Raw genomic sequence first — 13,599 nt, forward strand, 5'->3', positions numbered from 1 at the left:
CCAGGGGGGCGGCCACGGAGGCCCTCTCGGCAGTGGCAGTCGCGGGACCGGGTGTGGCTCCCGGGCTCGCGGCAGAGGGCGGCGGAGGGGGAGGCTGCGGGCGCTGCAGGTCTGTCATGTACCCATTCGGCAGATTGGCCATGAAGTTGCTGTCCGACAGGCGGCGCCGCAGGTAGTTCATGGCTGCGGCTTGGGGCAGGGGGTCCTAGGGGCAGTCTGCTCAGGAGCCGCGGGGGCGGACCGCGCGGGGCCCTGGAGCACAGCTGCGCTCTCGGGCACGACGCGACTCCTCCGCTGCCCGCTGCAGACTGAGGCAGCGCTGAGTCGCCGCCGCCGCAACGCGGATGGTCGCGCCCGTGCCCCCTATCTCGCACCTCACGTGGTGTAGTCCGGCTGGACCGGCGGCGGCGCGGACGCGACCAAGGCGGCCGGGAAGGGGAGTTTGCGGAGGAACGGCGAGTGACGTCAGCGCGCCTTCAGTGCTGGGGCGGCAGTGGCGCGCGCCGGCAGGCGGGGGCGAAGGCACTGTCCGCGGTGCTGAATCCGGTACTGCGCACGCGCCACGCCGCATCCTGTTTCCCTTCCCCCCCTCTGATAGGGGATGCGCAATTTGGGGAGTGGGGGCGGGGTGCTTGTCTGGAGGGTAGGGGTCGGCCATCAGGCAGGCCCCCTTACCCCACCTCATCCTGGTCCTCACACCCACTTGCACCCATACGCAGGACCCTCCGCAGATATTGTTTCCAGTGTTGATATTCACCATAGAAGGCATTTTTGGGGTGGGGGTGGAGACATAAAAGTAGAAAAATAACCCCCTCACGGCGACGGGTGGGGTCACAAGCAATGCCCCGCTGGGAGATCAGTTTTCCACGTCCACACAGGCTCAGCTAGGCAGAGAGAAGGATCCGGGGGCGGTGTAGACAGCATTAGACAAGTGGAGGTGGACATTTGGGTGGTGTACACACCCTTGCCCTGGGTGGCCTGAGGGGGGGTGCCTGGAGGCACACAGGGAATGACACACACGTGGAGATACACATAGAGGCATATAAAAGTAAGAAAACACACGGGAGCATGTACAGACAGAACACACAATCTAGGTATATATACAAACACACAAGCCCAGGGTAACACACATGGGCATGTTGCATACACACATGCATACACACGTACACACACACAGGCAACACACTGACATACAGAGACCCAAGGAAACTCACACAAGCATGTACACCCAGACAAAACACATACTCACAGATGATCATGGAGAAACCTAGATCTGCCACACAGACATTCCCTGCAGCTCTAGCTTTGATGTGTGTCCACCCCCTTCCCACCACACACTTGGTCTATATGCCCCCGTCCCTCTTCTCTGGACACAGCCAAACCCGACGATAACCATCTGATTTTATTAGTGCCTGTGGCTGTCTCCTGCTGCACCCAAGAACTTTCCACAGAGAGACAGGCCCATCCCAGGGAACACACACAGTAGGTGCCAAATAATGTTTGCACATGAGCAAATGAGGTAGTCCAGGAAGAGGTGGGATGCGATCCTGTCAAATCTGTAAGATCTTGACTATAGTAAAAGCACAGATCCATAAATGATCATTTGTTGACTAACTGTACTCAACACTTACTTAAGCCGTTTACATGTATTGTTTCATCCAGCCCTTACAACAATTCTATGGGGTGGATAATATAATTTCCATTTTACAGATGAGGTAATCCCAGAACTCCAATTCTTCCCCGAAGGGTCACGCTCACTTCATAATCTATACATATATTTTAAAGTATGTGCCAGGAAGAGGGAACAGCCAGTATGTACCAGTGTGCCTGGAACAAAGTGAGGGGGATTGTGGTAGGAAATGGGGTCAGAGAGGTTAATAGGGGCAGGATTGGGTAGGGCCTTTCCCATAGTGAGCAATGATGGTGGACCAAGTGAGGTGGCAGAAGATATGCAAGAAGTAGGCAGATTTGCCTGCAGGATTTTCAGGTGAATAATCTACTTATTGATTTGTTCATTCTTTATTCATTAAATCTTTGGCCAGTTTAAATAGTGGGTCTGGAGTCACAGTGCCTGAGTTCAAGTTGAGCCTCCACCATAGCCTTGGGGAAATGAGTTAATTCCTCTGAGATTTGGTTTCCTCATCTGTAAAAAGGGGATGATCACCTGATCCACTTCTAAGGAGAGGAAGAGATGAGGGGCAACCTCTGTACCTTTGCATGTGCTATAACCTCTGCCAGGAATGTCCTCTCCCTCCCTCTCTCATGGGCTGCCTTGGTCACTGTGTCCAGGAAGTTCCCCCCCGCCCCCGGTTTCAGATTCCATTCCTCTTCCCCTAGGCTCCTATAGACCCCAAGTTAAAGGCATCCCAAACTATCCTCTACTCCCCAGGCCTTTGATTTGGCCATTCCTTCTTCCTCTTTCTGAATGCTCTCTCTGGCATTCCAAATCCCATTGTTTCCCAGATGGGAACTCTACACAAATGGGTTATTTTCCCATGTTTCAAAGTGTGTGCTCCCCAGTTTTTTCCCCAGTAATGGAAGCAAACAACTGTGCTGGGCCTGTGGTGCCCTCTCTCAGGGACAGGAGCAGCTGCAGGTGGACAGACATTTCTAGCTCCTCTGGGCTTGAATTCGGACTTCTCGGGAACCTGTCTCCAGACTGTGCCTCTTCCTAGGGGCCCCATTCTCAGATTCCTATTCCCCTGACGAGTGTCTGAATTCCCCGAGGCAGAGGAAGGCTCCTCTCCACTGTCTCCATCTTCCTCAGCAGGAATGGGTGTACAGAAGGGGCTCCAAGAATGTTTTTTGTCGTGCATTGGTGAGCAATGGCTCTCAAACACATACCCTTGATATTCACACTCAGTATTGTACCAATGTTGATAACTCACACACATGCATATCCATGTCACCTTAATGTTCATGTGCACATGCACGCACACACACTTATAACTCACACATTATTACGGCGCACACACAGCTGTAACCTCGCACACCCTTCACATATACTCAACACATCCTTAATTCTTGCTCAGCCCCATATGTCTGCATAGCTCACACACACAACACACACAGCTGAACCTCCAACTGTCTTGTAAACACATGCCTTTCATACTCTGTAGTAGCAACCAGAACTCCTCACTTTGGCTCAGTCCTCCCAAGATGACCAGGTACTAATTAACTTCATCTTCACTCCAATCCATCAATTGGCCCATTTTACATAAGGGGAAATCGACCCAGGGAAGTCAAATGAGCAGGCTGACAGACTCCGTGTGTCCAAGTCTCCCACCCGAAGCTTCTCACACAGCGGGGTCCTCTTCATCCACAGCACAAAGTCCTGAACTCTTCTCCTGACACTTAAGGCCTTGCCACAATCTATGGTACTTCAAAAATACCCAGCCCACTACCTTTCTATGCCTCTGCTTCCTCCTTTGTAAAATGGGGATAATAATAATAATGACCCTCATGGGTTTGTTGTGGATTAAATGAGTTCATGCTATGGAAAGCCTTAAGACACTACTTAGGCACATGGTAAATACTTTCTAAGTATTAGCTATTACCATAATTATGATGAGTCTATGACGCATCTCATTACAAGGGGCCCAGCATTCAATAAGTGGTAAATGAATAAGCAAATGCTAAGATCACTGGTGTCTGGGTTTGTTCCCTTCATTGTGGAGAAACGTACCGCTCTGATTCCTTTTCTTCCCTATCCGCTATGATGTCCAGCACTACTGTTAGTATACAGTCGGCATTAAATGTTGAATAAACGGTCAAACGAAAGGAGTACGTATTCTGAGTCTGTTCCCTCACTCAGATGTCCTCACCTTCTACCATCCCATCCCTCCTCCATCCCAGATGCCCAGACTTAGCTCCAGTATACAGTAGACGCTAATGAGTGTTGAGTGAATGTGTCTGGGTTCGTCTTGGGAGCTCCTCCGGGCAGATGCTGACTTTAGCTTCCCTTTGCTCCCGCCCCAGCTCAGAGCACATCATAGGCACTTCCTCCGTCCGCCCCCCGCCTCGCGGAGCTATTTGTCGCCGGTAATTGCGGTGTTGGAGCTAGGCGATAGGGAGTGGGTGGGTGCAGGTGCTCGCGCGGCAGGGCGCCAACCCCGGCCAGGCCTCTGCCGCCGCTCACAGTCGATTGATGCGGAACCGGCCCTCGGTGAGGCTCCCGCGGATAGGAGCCTAGGGAACTTTAGGAGGCGGGGAGACAGCAACCAACAAGCACGCTGGCCAATCAAGAAGTGCTTGCCAGGACGAGTAGCCAACCAGGGAACCCGTAACGCGGAGCTCCGCAGAGGGACGTGCTGGGACGCCCCGGGCCTAGGTGGCGCAGAGAGGGGATGAAGAAGACATTGGGTTACTGCAGCGGCTAAGGGAGGCTGGGGCTGATCTTTGCTCATGCCGTGCCCTTTGCCCTAGGGGATGCTATTCCCTCACTTTTGGGGAAGGGGATAAAGTTGCTTTTCCTCCTTTAAGGAATCTTAGAAGAGCCCGAAGAGGCTGGTTTATTGAGGTCAGGGAGGTTAGGAGGTCAGACTGTAAGGGAGAAGTGTTAGAAGGTCCCGTCCTCAGGGTCCTTGCAGGCAGGAACGTGTAGACACGGCCGTCTCTCCTCCACCACCAGCTTCTCCCCCTGCAGCTGCTCGCACAGTGGCCGCGGTTTCCCCCAGAAGGTCACGTTCTTCTCGCCCTGACCTTCGACCACGGAAATGGTGGGCCTGGGGCGTTAAGGGGGGAATGGAGGGAAAAAGCTCAGGAAAGGCAAGAATGCATTCAACAAACTTATTGAGTGCCTACTGTGTGCCCAGCACTACTTTTCAGCTGTGAGTCACTGGGCAAATTTTTTATCTTCCCAGTGCCTCCGTTTCCCTCATCTACAAATGGGAATAATAAGAATAATATTAATGCCCACTTCACTGGGCTGAGTGAGGGCAAATGAGTTAATTCAGGTAAAGTGCTCAGAGCAGTGCCTGGCACATAGTACATGTTCAATAAATGCTGGTGATTGTTACTTTTTGACATGAGCTACCTTCTCTTACCTCCAAATCCCTTTATATCACTTCCCACTGACCCATGGAAAAAACCCAAATGCCTTGTGCTGACATTCGAGGCCTTTTTGTTAGGCCCAAATACTTGCCCCAAGCCAGTCAGTCTTTCTCTCTCTCTCTCTCCATTCACTCCCACTCCAATTCCCTCAGTTGGTCTTTCCTCTATTCGGTCTCTCACTCATTCAAATCCTTTGCATCTCCATTCAACACCTCTAATTCATCTTCAGGACACACTCTAAACCCCACAGCCAGGAGACCACAGATGGCAGGCTTTCCACGAGCTGGGAACAGCCCACCTCATATGGTATCCTGATGTATGTGGAAGTAAGGAAGGGATGAGTATTATAATCCTAACACCTGGGCCACTCTGGTCACTGGGGAACACTTGGGGTGACCAATCACCTGTGTCCAGGACTCTGCTCACAGTCTCGATGTCAGGAATGCCTTTCCCGACCCCTACCTGCACTGGGAGGCTCAATCAGCTTCCTGGACTCAGGGTGAGGTGGCAGTCCCTTTTCCACACACCACTCATTCCTCATAAACCTTCTGTCAGGGCCCTGCTCACCTGGGTCCCTTGGGGGATCCATCGGATTTGAGTTCTGTGTGTCTGTAACTGGTGTCAAAAAGGCCTTGGAGTGCTTTGGGGCAGTGAGATGTCAAGAGAGTGAATAGAGGCATAGATAGGTGACTACAGGAACGAGTGAGTAAATGGAGGCCTGAGTGGCTGAGCAACTCAAAGCATGGATAACTGAAAGGTCAGAGTAAATGCATACATGATGGCTGAGTGACTGCAGAACACAGAGGCTATGAATTCTCCCCCCAGTATCTTCTTTCTCATCTTCTGTAGTTCCTCCCCTCTTCCTGCAGCTGGGAGATGGTAACTGGCAACGTAGACACCTCAGACCCACAAGTGGAAGCCCTGGTTGGGGTAGCTGACTCTCCCACCTTCAATATCATGACCCCTCCTAGGCACACTCTGCCCCATCACTCACACGAACTTGGGAAGCGTGGCTGTGCAGAGGCGCTGGCGGGCACGGGTGGGTTTAGGTCCACACGGGGGCATGCACAGCCCCCAGTTACTCCACTCTGACCATGAGCCTTTCACTGCAATGAGGGCGGGAGTCAGAGTCAGAATTGGAGGTCTCAGTGGGAAGGGAGAGGGAGTCTGCAGGGACATAGGGTCCATGGCACAGAGCTGGAAAATTCTTGTCCTTGCATGGGCTGCCCTACCCTCACCGTGGAGTTTGTGGGCACTCACAGATGCACTGCTGGATATTGTAGCAGTGCCGGATATCCTGCTGTTTCCCAGCACATCGCTGTCCTTCAAACTTGCGGCCCCTGCAGTTCCGCCAGCGAGTCTGCTGACCTGGGATTTCCTCACAGCTGATGGACTTCATGTTCAGGCGGACGCAGGCACTCCACTCCCCCCAGGCATCCCACTCTCCGTCCACTGCAGACAAGGGCAACAGGGGCTTGGGCCAAAGCAGGCAGCCAGCAAGGGGGTTCAGAGGAAGGAATGAGGGCTGTGGGAAGGGGGAGTCAGAGGTGCAACCAAAGCATCAGGGCCAGGAAAGGAGGAATTGGAGGCAGGGACAAGGCCTCGGCAGCAGGAACTGGGCATGGAAATTGTGCATCCTGAGGTGCTGACCAGGGCAGGGCACAGCCGTGTTGCAGATGTTGGACCGGGTGGCGTCACCGACACAGAAAGGGCCCCCATGCTGGGGCACAGGGTTATTGCATGTCCGTCGTTCCTGGGTTTGGCTCAGGCCGCAGGTCACAGGGCAGGGCTCCAAAGGGCCCCATGGCCCCCAGCTCCCAGCCACTGTTGGAGGGAGTAAGGAAATGAGGACAAGGCCACTTAACCCCCCCCCCCCCACATAGCCCCTAGACCCTTGAGGCAGATTGTCCCCAAATGAAGGGCTGCACGGTCACATGGTATAAGAACTCTATCCCCTGAAATGGTAGAGAATCTGTGCCCTGAACCAAAAGCCCTGCTGGCAGAGTGTCAGAGGCCTCACCCCTGCATACCTGGGCAAGGCGGCAGGCCAGTGCAGCTCCGCTCTTCATAGGCTGGCCCCGGGCAGGGCTTCCCAGGAGGCTGCTTGGAGGGCTCAGGTGCAGAACATGTGCGACTTCGTTTCTCCCCAGGTGCTTTGGCTCCACTGTAGCAGGAGCCTGAGCAGGGGCTCCAGGGACCCCAGGTGGCCCAGACCCCGTGTGCTGTGGTGGGGTGGCAGTGTGGAGATGCAAGTGTGGTCATGCGTGCTGACATCCTCTTGCCCTGGCAGTTACCCTGCTGTAACTCCATAGACCCACCCTGGGTTCCCCCATCAGTGTCCTGTGGGTGCCCTCACTCACTGGGGCAGACCTGCTGGGTATCACAGGCCTCTGACTCGCGTGCTTCTCCTGGGCAGTGGCCCCCGCACTTGGGGGCAGGATGATCACATGTTCGCTGGCGCGTCCGGGTCCCTTTGGAACAGGTGACGGAGCAAGACCCCCAGGGCGCCCAGTCAGACCAGCCGCCCATCTCTGTGGGAGGGAAAAGAGGGGAATGGGGTGGAGGTGGAGGCATCATTCAGGGCTCCTTGCTTCCTCATGTACACCATTATCAGTAATCCTGTCCCCACATCCTCTGCCACCATACCTGGCTCATCTGGACTACTGCCGTAGCCTTCCCACTGGTCCCTATGCTTCACCCCTTACCAGTTTGTCCTCCTCCCAACCCAAGTCAGGTCAGTTCTCCCCTGCCCACAATCCAAATCACTCCAGCAAAAAGCCAACATCCTCAACATGGCCCCAAGGATCAGGCCCCCTCCCCTCTCTGACCTCACCTCCCACCTCTCCTTCAGCCACACTGGACTACTCCTTCCTTCCTCACAAACAGCAGGCACAGGCCCACCCTCAGGGCCTCTGCTCTGATTATTCCTGGTGCAGGGTGCAGGGTAATGGGAGTGCTTGCCAGCCTCGCTGATCCTCCTCACCGGGACAGCACGGCTGGCCCTCACAGGCCTGTAGCTGCCACTCGAGGGTCCCAGGTGCCACATTCTCAAAGCACTGCCCGTTCCAGCCCACACAGCGCCGGTGCCGCAGCTGGGAGCCCTCAGAGCATGTCACTGAGCAGGGGGCCCACATGGACCATGGTGACCATTGTGGGGACCTGTGGAGAGGAGCACACGTGTCCCATCCTGGCACAAGCTGACACAGATGGCGTGGGGTCTCCAGAGTGTGGGCGGGCACACGAGGGGGTGCTGGGTAAATGCGTGGTGGGGTGGGATGGATCGATGAGTACCTATCTCCTAGGGATATTGACGGATTGAATGGGAAGAAGTGGGCATACAGTAAGTGCTTGATAAATGTCATTTATCTTCATCATCGGGGACCTGGAGTTACCCCTGAAAGTCCCCCAAGGACATTGCCAAGCACACAGTAAGCAAATGCCCAGAATTGCTATCAGAAACCCACCAGGTCACCACCCTGCAGGGTAGCAGGCAAACAAGAAGTGCTTAATAAAACATGAGCCATCATCCCAATGAGCTCAGAAGCCCTAGAAATACCCCAGATCTATCCCCAAACCCCTGCACAGCACTGGGTATGCTGTTAATGCTAAACAGAAATGAACTGTTGACATGACTAGGGGCCCAGAGCTGCCCTCAAAAATCCCCAAACTCTTTCCACTCCCACAGTGTATCTGGAATATTCAGTAAGCAGTTACAGAATGTATCTGGAATATGGTAAGCATTCAATAAATATAAGCCGTCATTTCAATTAGGGGAGTAGATGTACCTTCGGAAATACCCAAGCTGTGCCTCACTCTCAGAGCTTCCAGTGTGCTGGAAGTGCTCAATATATGTGAACTATAGCAGTGGTTCTCAATCAGGGGTGATTTTGCCCCCCTAGGGGACATTTGGCAATGTCTGGGGACATTTTTGGTTGTCACAACTGGTTGGGGGAGTTGCTACTGGCATCTAGTGGAAGGCCAGGGATGTTACAAAACATCCTGCAATGCACAGGTCAGCACTGCCCACCCAACCCCCTCCCAACAAAGAATTTTCCAGCCCAAGATGTCAATGGTGCCAAGGTTGAGGGACCCTGAGCTATGCCCAGAGAAGGAAAGAGCCCGGTTCTAGGTCGCTCCGCAGACAGTCCTTTCTGCCTCCCCACACCCCAGGCTCCCCCTAACCTGCATGCCTGACAGAGCCTGCTGCCATGCTCCTGGAAGGCATAGGCAGTGTTGAGACAGCAGTCTTCCACACTGACAACACCTCCCCCCAGGCGGCCCTTGCACTTGCTGGAGGATTCCTCATACTGGGTGAAGCAGAGCACAGGGTCCGAGCCTGGAACAGGGCAGGGGGCCATGATCAGGGATGTGGTGGACCTGGGCACCATTCCAGCCCAGCTGGCCTTCACCCACTCACCTGCAGCTGGCAGGGTGAAGAGCAGCAGCAGCGGCGGCAGCAGTGACTGAGGGGCCTGCGCTCGGGAGGTCATGGTGAGCACTGCACCTCCTCCCAGGGAGGAGGCCTGGCTTTATCTGGGCTGACCTCCAGTAGGGAAAGAGGAACCCGCGGCAGGAGGAACTGGGAGGGTGTTGTCCAGCCCTCTTCAGTGCCAACCTCTCCCCTGTCCCCCCTGCCTCCTTCTCTACTCTCCCCTCCCCATTTCCTGTCTCACCCTTGGTCATGTTTTGTTTGTCACCATATCCCCAGAACCTCAAGTTCCACCCAGCAACCTTTCAGTGCTCAATGAATGTTCCCTGGAAAAATTCTCAGAGGGGAAAGGGAGTGTCTTTGCCCGCTTTCTGTTACTTATAATGGAATACCTGAAACTGGGTAATTTATAAAGAAAAGGAATTTCTTTTTTTTGGTGGCTGGTGGGCATAGGGATCTGAATCCTTGATCTTGGTGTAATAATACCACACTTTAACCAACTGAGCTAACTGGCCAGCTCCCTGGAATTTATTTTACAGTTTTGGAGGTTGGGAAGTCCAAGGTCAAGGGAGCACATCTGATGAGGGCCTTCTTGGTGGTAGGGATTCTCCACAGAGTCCCAAGGTGGCACAGGCCATCACATGGTGAAAGAACAAGAACATGCTAATGTCGCTTTCTTCTCTTAAAAAGCCACTAGTGCCACCCCATGATAACTCATCAATCCGTTAGCCCATTAACCCATTAACCCACTCATGAGGGCAGAGCCCTCATGATCCAATCGCCTCTTAAAGGCTCCACCCTTCAAATACCATAGTCGGATTTCCCACCCTCTTAACACTGCTACCTTGGGGAATAAGTTTCAACATGAGTTTTGGAGGAGGATATTCAAACCATAGCAGGGAGCAGAGGAGTTTGGAGCAAGACGATCTTCCTAGCTTGAGACCTTGGAGAAGTCACTCTCTGAGACTGTTTTCCTATCTCTAAAGTGCATAATCTCTACCACAATGACAGGGGCAACCTCACGGGGGTGTTAAACAAGGATGAAATGAGTATGGCATGCTCAGCGTGTCCCTCCTCACTGGCTGCACTGGGTACCAAGGTAGTTGCTTCATCCTCCACCCTGACTTAACCTCCACCCCCCTTTCCTGAAACGGAGGTTCCCTGCGGTCAGCATGTGGTGGTGGGGTAAGCACAAGGGAAGTGAGAAAGGGAAGTGGTAGGAGCCTGGGGAGGGATTCAGAAGGAGCAAGATTGAAGCTATCAATTGCCCCAGGGGTCCAGCTGAGGATACCTCTAGGGCCTGGGGCAGGGGTGATTAGGAGGGAAGCAGCTCGAACAAATTCCATCAGAGTATCCTTCGGCAGGTAACATCCCCTGTCCCAGAGCCTATTTCCTCCTCTGTAAAATGTGTTCATGGACAGCACCTGCAGCGTAGGTAGGGTTTGTTTTGAAGATTGGGAGATTTTTTTTTTTTTTAAAGATCACTGGTAAGGGGATCTTAACTCTTGACTTGGTGTTGTCAGCACTACGCTCTGCAAGTGAGCTAACCGGCCATCCCTATATAGGGATCCGAAACCCGTGGCCTTGGTGTTACCAGCACCACACTCTCCCAAGTGAGCCTCGGGCTGGCCCCGGGAGTTAAGAATTTTAAAAGTCCTTAGAACCAAGCATGGCCCACAGTAGGTGCTCTGTGTTTGTTGAATAGATCTATTCAACATTTATTGTGCACCTGTTCGATGCCAGATGTGGTTCTTGGCATTAGATGGAGCAGAGAGCATGACAGACAAAAATCCTGGCCCTCGAGGGACTCAAACTCTAAAAGAGGAGACAGACAATAAATGCCACCTCCCTCACAGAGGCCTTCCCCAGCTACCTTTCTTGTATGATATCCTTGTCACTCTGTAGCCCAGTGGCTCTCAAATCTTGATGTGCATTAGAATGACCCAAACGGCTTGTTAAAATGCAGATTGCTGGGATCCACCTCAGTTTCTGATCCAGTAGGTGTGAAGTAGGGCTCAAGAATGTGCATTTCTTTCTCCCCCCCACCCCCCCAGTTAAGGGAATCCAAACCCTTGACCTTAATCTTAGTGTTACAACACCAAGTTCTAAGCAACTGAGCTAACTGGTCAGCCTGTAAGAATGTGCAAGCTCCCAGGTGACAGTGATACAACTGGCCCAGGGACCACACTATGAGAACTACCATTCTAGTCCCTGACCCCTCTTTTGCTTTGTGTCTCATCTAGAGAAAACGATTCTACATGCTCCATATTTTATTATTAATAATGAATTCCTCTTCAGCCCATTTCCCATGCAGGTAAAACTGAGCTCCACAGATCTGCTATTTTTTTTTTTTTTTATAAACCCTAATGAAACTTCAAAGCCCGCTTAAAAACAGGAATCTTCTTTAACAAAAAGGAGCCTAAGAAAGATAGGAAGGCAATGAATGCTTCATTTGCTCTGCATTCAGGCAGAGAGAATTACCATTCTGCAAATTAAAACAGGATAAAATAATTTGGTCAGGTGTTAAAGCACAAGTTCTTCAAGAATACTGGTCTTGTTTTGTGGGCGATAAGATGTGTATTAAAATTTGTATCCATTACAGAAGTACTCTGTTCTCTGATAACATAAGCGTGCCCGTGAAAGCGTGCTTGAACAAAGGGGCCTTATTAAGATCCTAAGACTTCAAACATCACAAACTCCCCAAGAAACCTGCAGTTCTGGCTGGCTGCTTTATTGAATCACCTGTTGCCCTGGTATTAATGTTATAGTCAATATTTCCTTTGCTCCTAAACTGCATAAATACTGGTAGGATTCCCCATGGAAGAGGACTGTTGGCCCTTTCATCTTCTACCACACGTGTAGGCAATAAAATGACTCTGCAAATTCCTTATTTAAACAAAGAGTGAGAGGGAGTCTTATTTATTACATCACTACTTGATATTATGTATTTGTCTGTTTCTTCTTGGTCTCCCTCACTAAATATCAGCTCCGCAAGGGCAGGGACTTTTCTTGTTAATTGCTAGGTCTGCAGGGCATTAGATGGTCACCAGCAAACAGTAGGTGCTCAATAAATACGTGTTGAATGAATCAGTAAGTGAAATAAACAAAACCTTAGAAATTCTGTAAGTGCTAAGAGGAACAGCCTGAGTTGGAGGTAAAAATTTGGGCATCACCCGGCAATAAGTAGTATTTCAAGTCCTGGGTCTGGAAACCACCTAGAGAGGGTGCAACAGAAGAGAGGGGAACCCCAGGCACAGCCCTGGGGAACTGAGCATTTCAAGTTTTGCAGAACTGGGAGAAGCTGACCCAGGGGACTGAGGAGGAGGGGCCTGTGTTTTCTCCTAGGCCTGGCACATTCAATCCATGGTCTCTCATACACTGTCTCATTTGGTCTCATTTTCTCTCACTTTTTTTTTTTTTTTTACCTACACACACAGTTCTGGATTTACAGCTTCTACTATGGTCTCTGACGAACATGCTTACATACACAGTCGATCACACAGTCTTTCAGACATTCTGTCACTCGTTCACTCACTCATGGAGTCAGTTTCTCTGTCATTGATCCCCAGCTAGACTACAGTCTCCTCCTAACACTTTCAATCATGTTTTCTGGCCTGTTTCATTCAGTCAGTATCGCCACTGTTTTCCCTCACCAGTTTTTCACATACACACAAACAGCCACACCACCTCATAAACTGGTTCAGCACTCATTTGGCCTGTTATTTTTTCACATGCAGATAGTCACTGACTTATTGTCACCACTAACCAGTCTCTCATGAAGTGTCACACTATCCCTTCTCACTCGAGCCACTTTTTCACACACCCACAGTCCTTGATTTTAGCCTCCCCCAGTCTCCTATGAAGAGCTTCAGGTGCATACACAATCACACAGCATCTTGGACACTGTCTTCGTCACCTAGACTCACGTTTCTTCTCAATCAGCTTCCAACACATGCAGTCCTTGATTTACAGCCTTTCATAGAGTCTCTTGTGAAGGGTGTTATACATATACACATAATCAGTTTCTCAGACACCATCTCAGTCACCCATTCAGTGTCACCATCATTTTCCCCAGCCTGCTTCTGCTATATGTGGTCACTAAGTCACAATTGCCACTG

The 13,599-nt window shown here is 51.7% G+C and overlaps 2 protein-coding genes across 2 annotated transcripts in view; both read right to left on the reverse strand.

The window, feature by feature from the left end:
• Positions 1 to 264, reverse strand: part of SYN1 (synapsin I) — a 45,028-nt gene extending 44,764 nt beyond the window's left edge. The window contains exon 1 of the mRNA XM_008577386.1: positions 17 to 264. Coding sequence (XP_008575608.1) covers positions 17 to 181 — 165 coding nt within the window. The 5' untranslated portion in view covers positions 182 to 264. The remainder of the gene's footprint in view (positions 1 to 16) is intronic.
• Positions 265 to 4,476: 4,212 nt separating this feature from the next.
• CFP (complement factor properdin) lies at positions 4,477 to 9,594 on the reverse strand. The gene is made up of 9 exons (XM_008577377.1): positions 9,470 to 9,594; positions 9,235 to 9,388; positions 8,036 to 8,211; positions 7,413 to 7,583; positions 7,083 to 7,274; positions 6,703 to 6,876; positions 6,313 to 6,504; positions 6,047 to 6,158; positions 4,477 to 4,724 (listed from the first exon to the last, which is right to left on the reverse strand). The coding sequence occupies exons 1-9, from the start codon at positions 9,540 to 9,542 to the stop codon at positions 4,559 to 4,561; spliced, it is 1,410 nt and encodes a 469-aa protein (XP_008575599.1). The 5' UTR covers positions 9,543 to 9,594; the 3' UTR covers positions 4,477 to 4,558.
• Between the last annotated feature and the right edge of the window lie 4,005 nt (positions 9,595 to 13,599).

Source organism: Galeopterus variegatus, unplaced genomic scaffold, assembly GCF_000696425.1.
Source record: "Galeopterus variegatus unplaced genomic scaffold, G_variegatus-3.0.2 Scaffold1504, whole genome shotgun sequence".
NCBI lineage: Eukaryota > Metazoa > Chordata > Mammalia > Dermoptera > Cynocephalidae > Galeopterus > Galeopterus variegatus.

Coding starts and splice junctions, on each gene's coding strand:
- CFP (XM_008577377.1), bottom strand. CDS start 9,542: ATGACCTCCCGAGCGCAGGCCCCTCAGTCACTGCTGCCGCCGCTGCTG. Junction 6,159..6,312: donor CAATATCCAGCAGTGCATCT/GTGAGTGCCCAC, acceptor CCCTCATTGCAG/TGAAAGGCTCATGGTCAGAG. Junction 4,725..6,046: donor GCCACGCTTCCCAAGTTCGT/GTGAGTGATGGG, acceptor TTAACGCCCCAG/GCCCACCATTTCCGTGGTCG.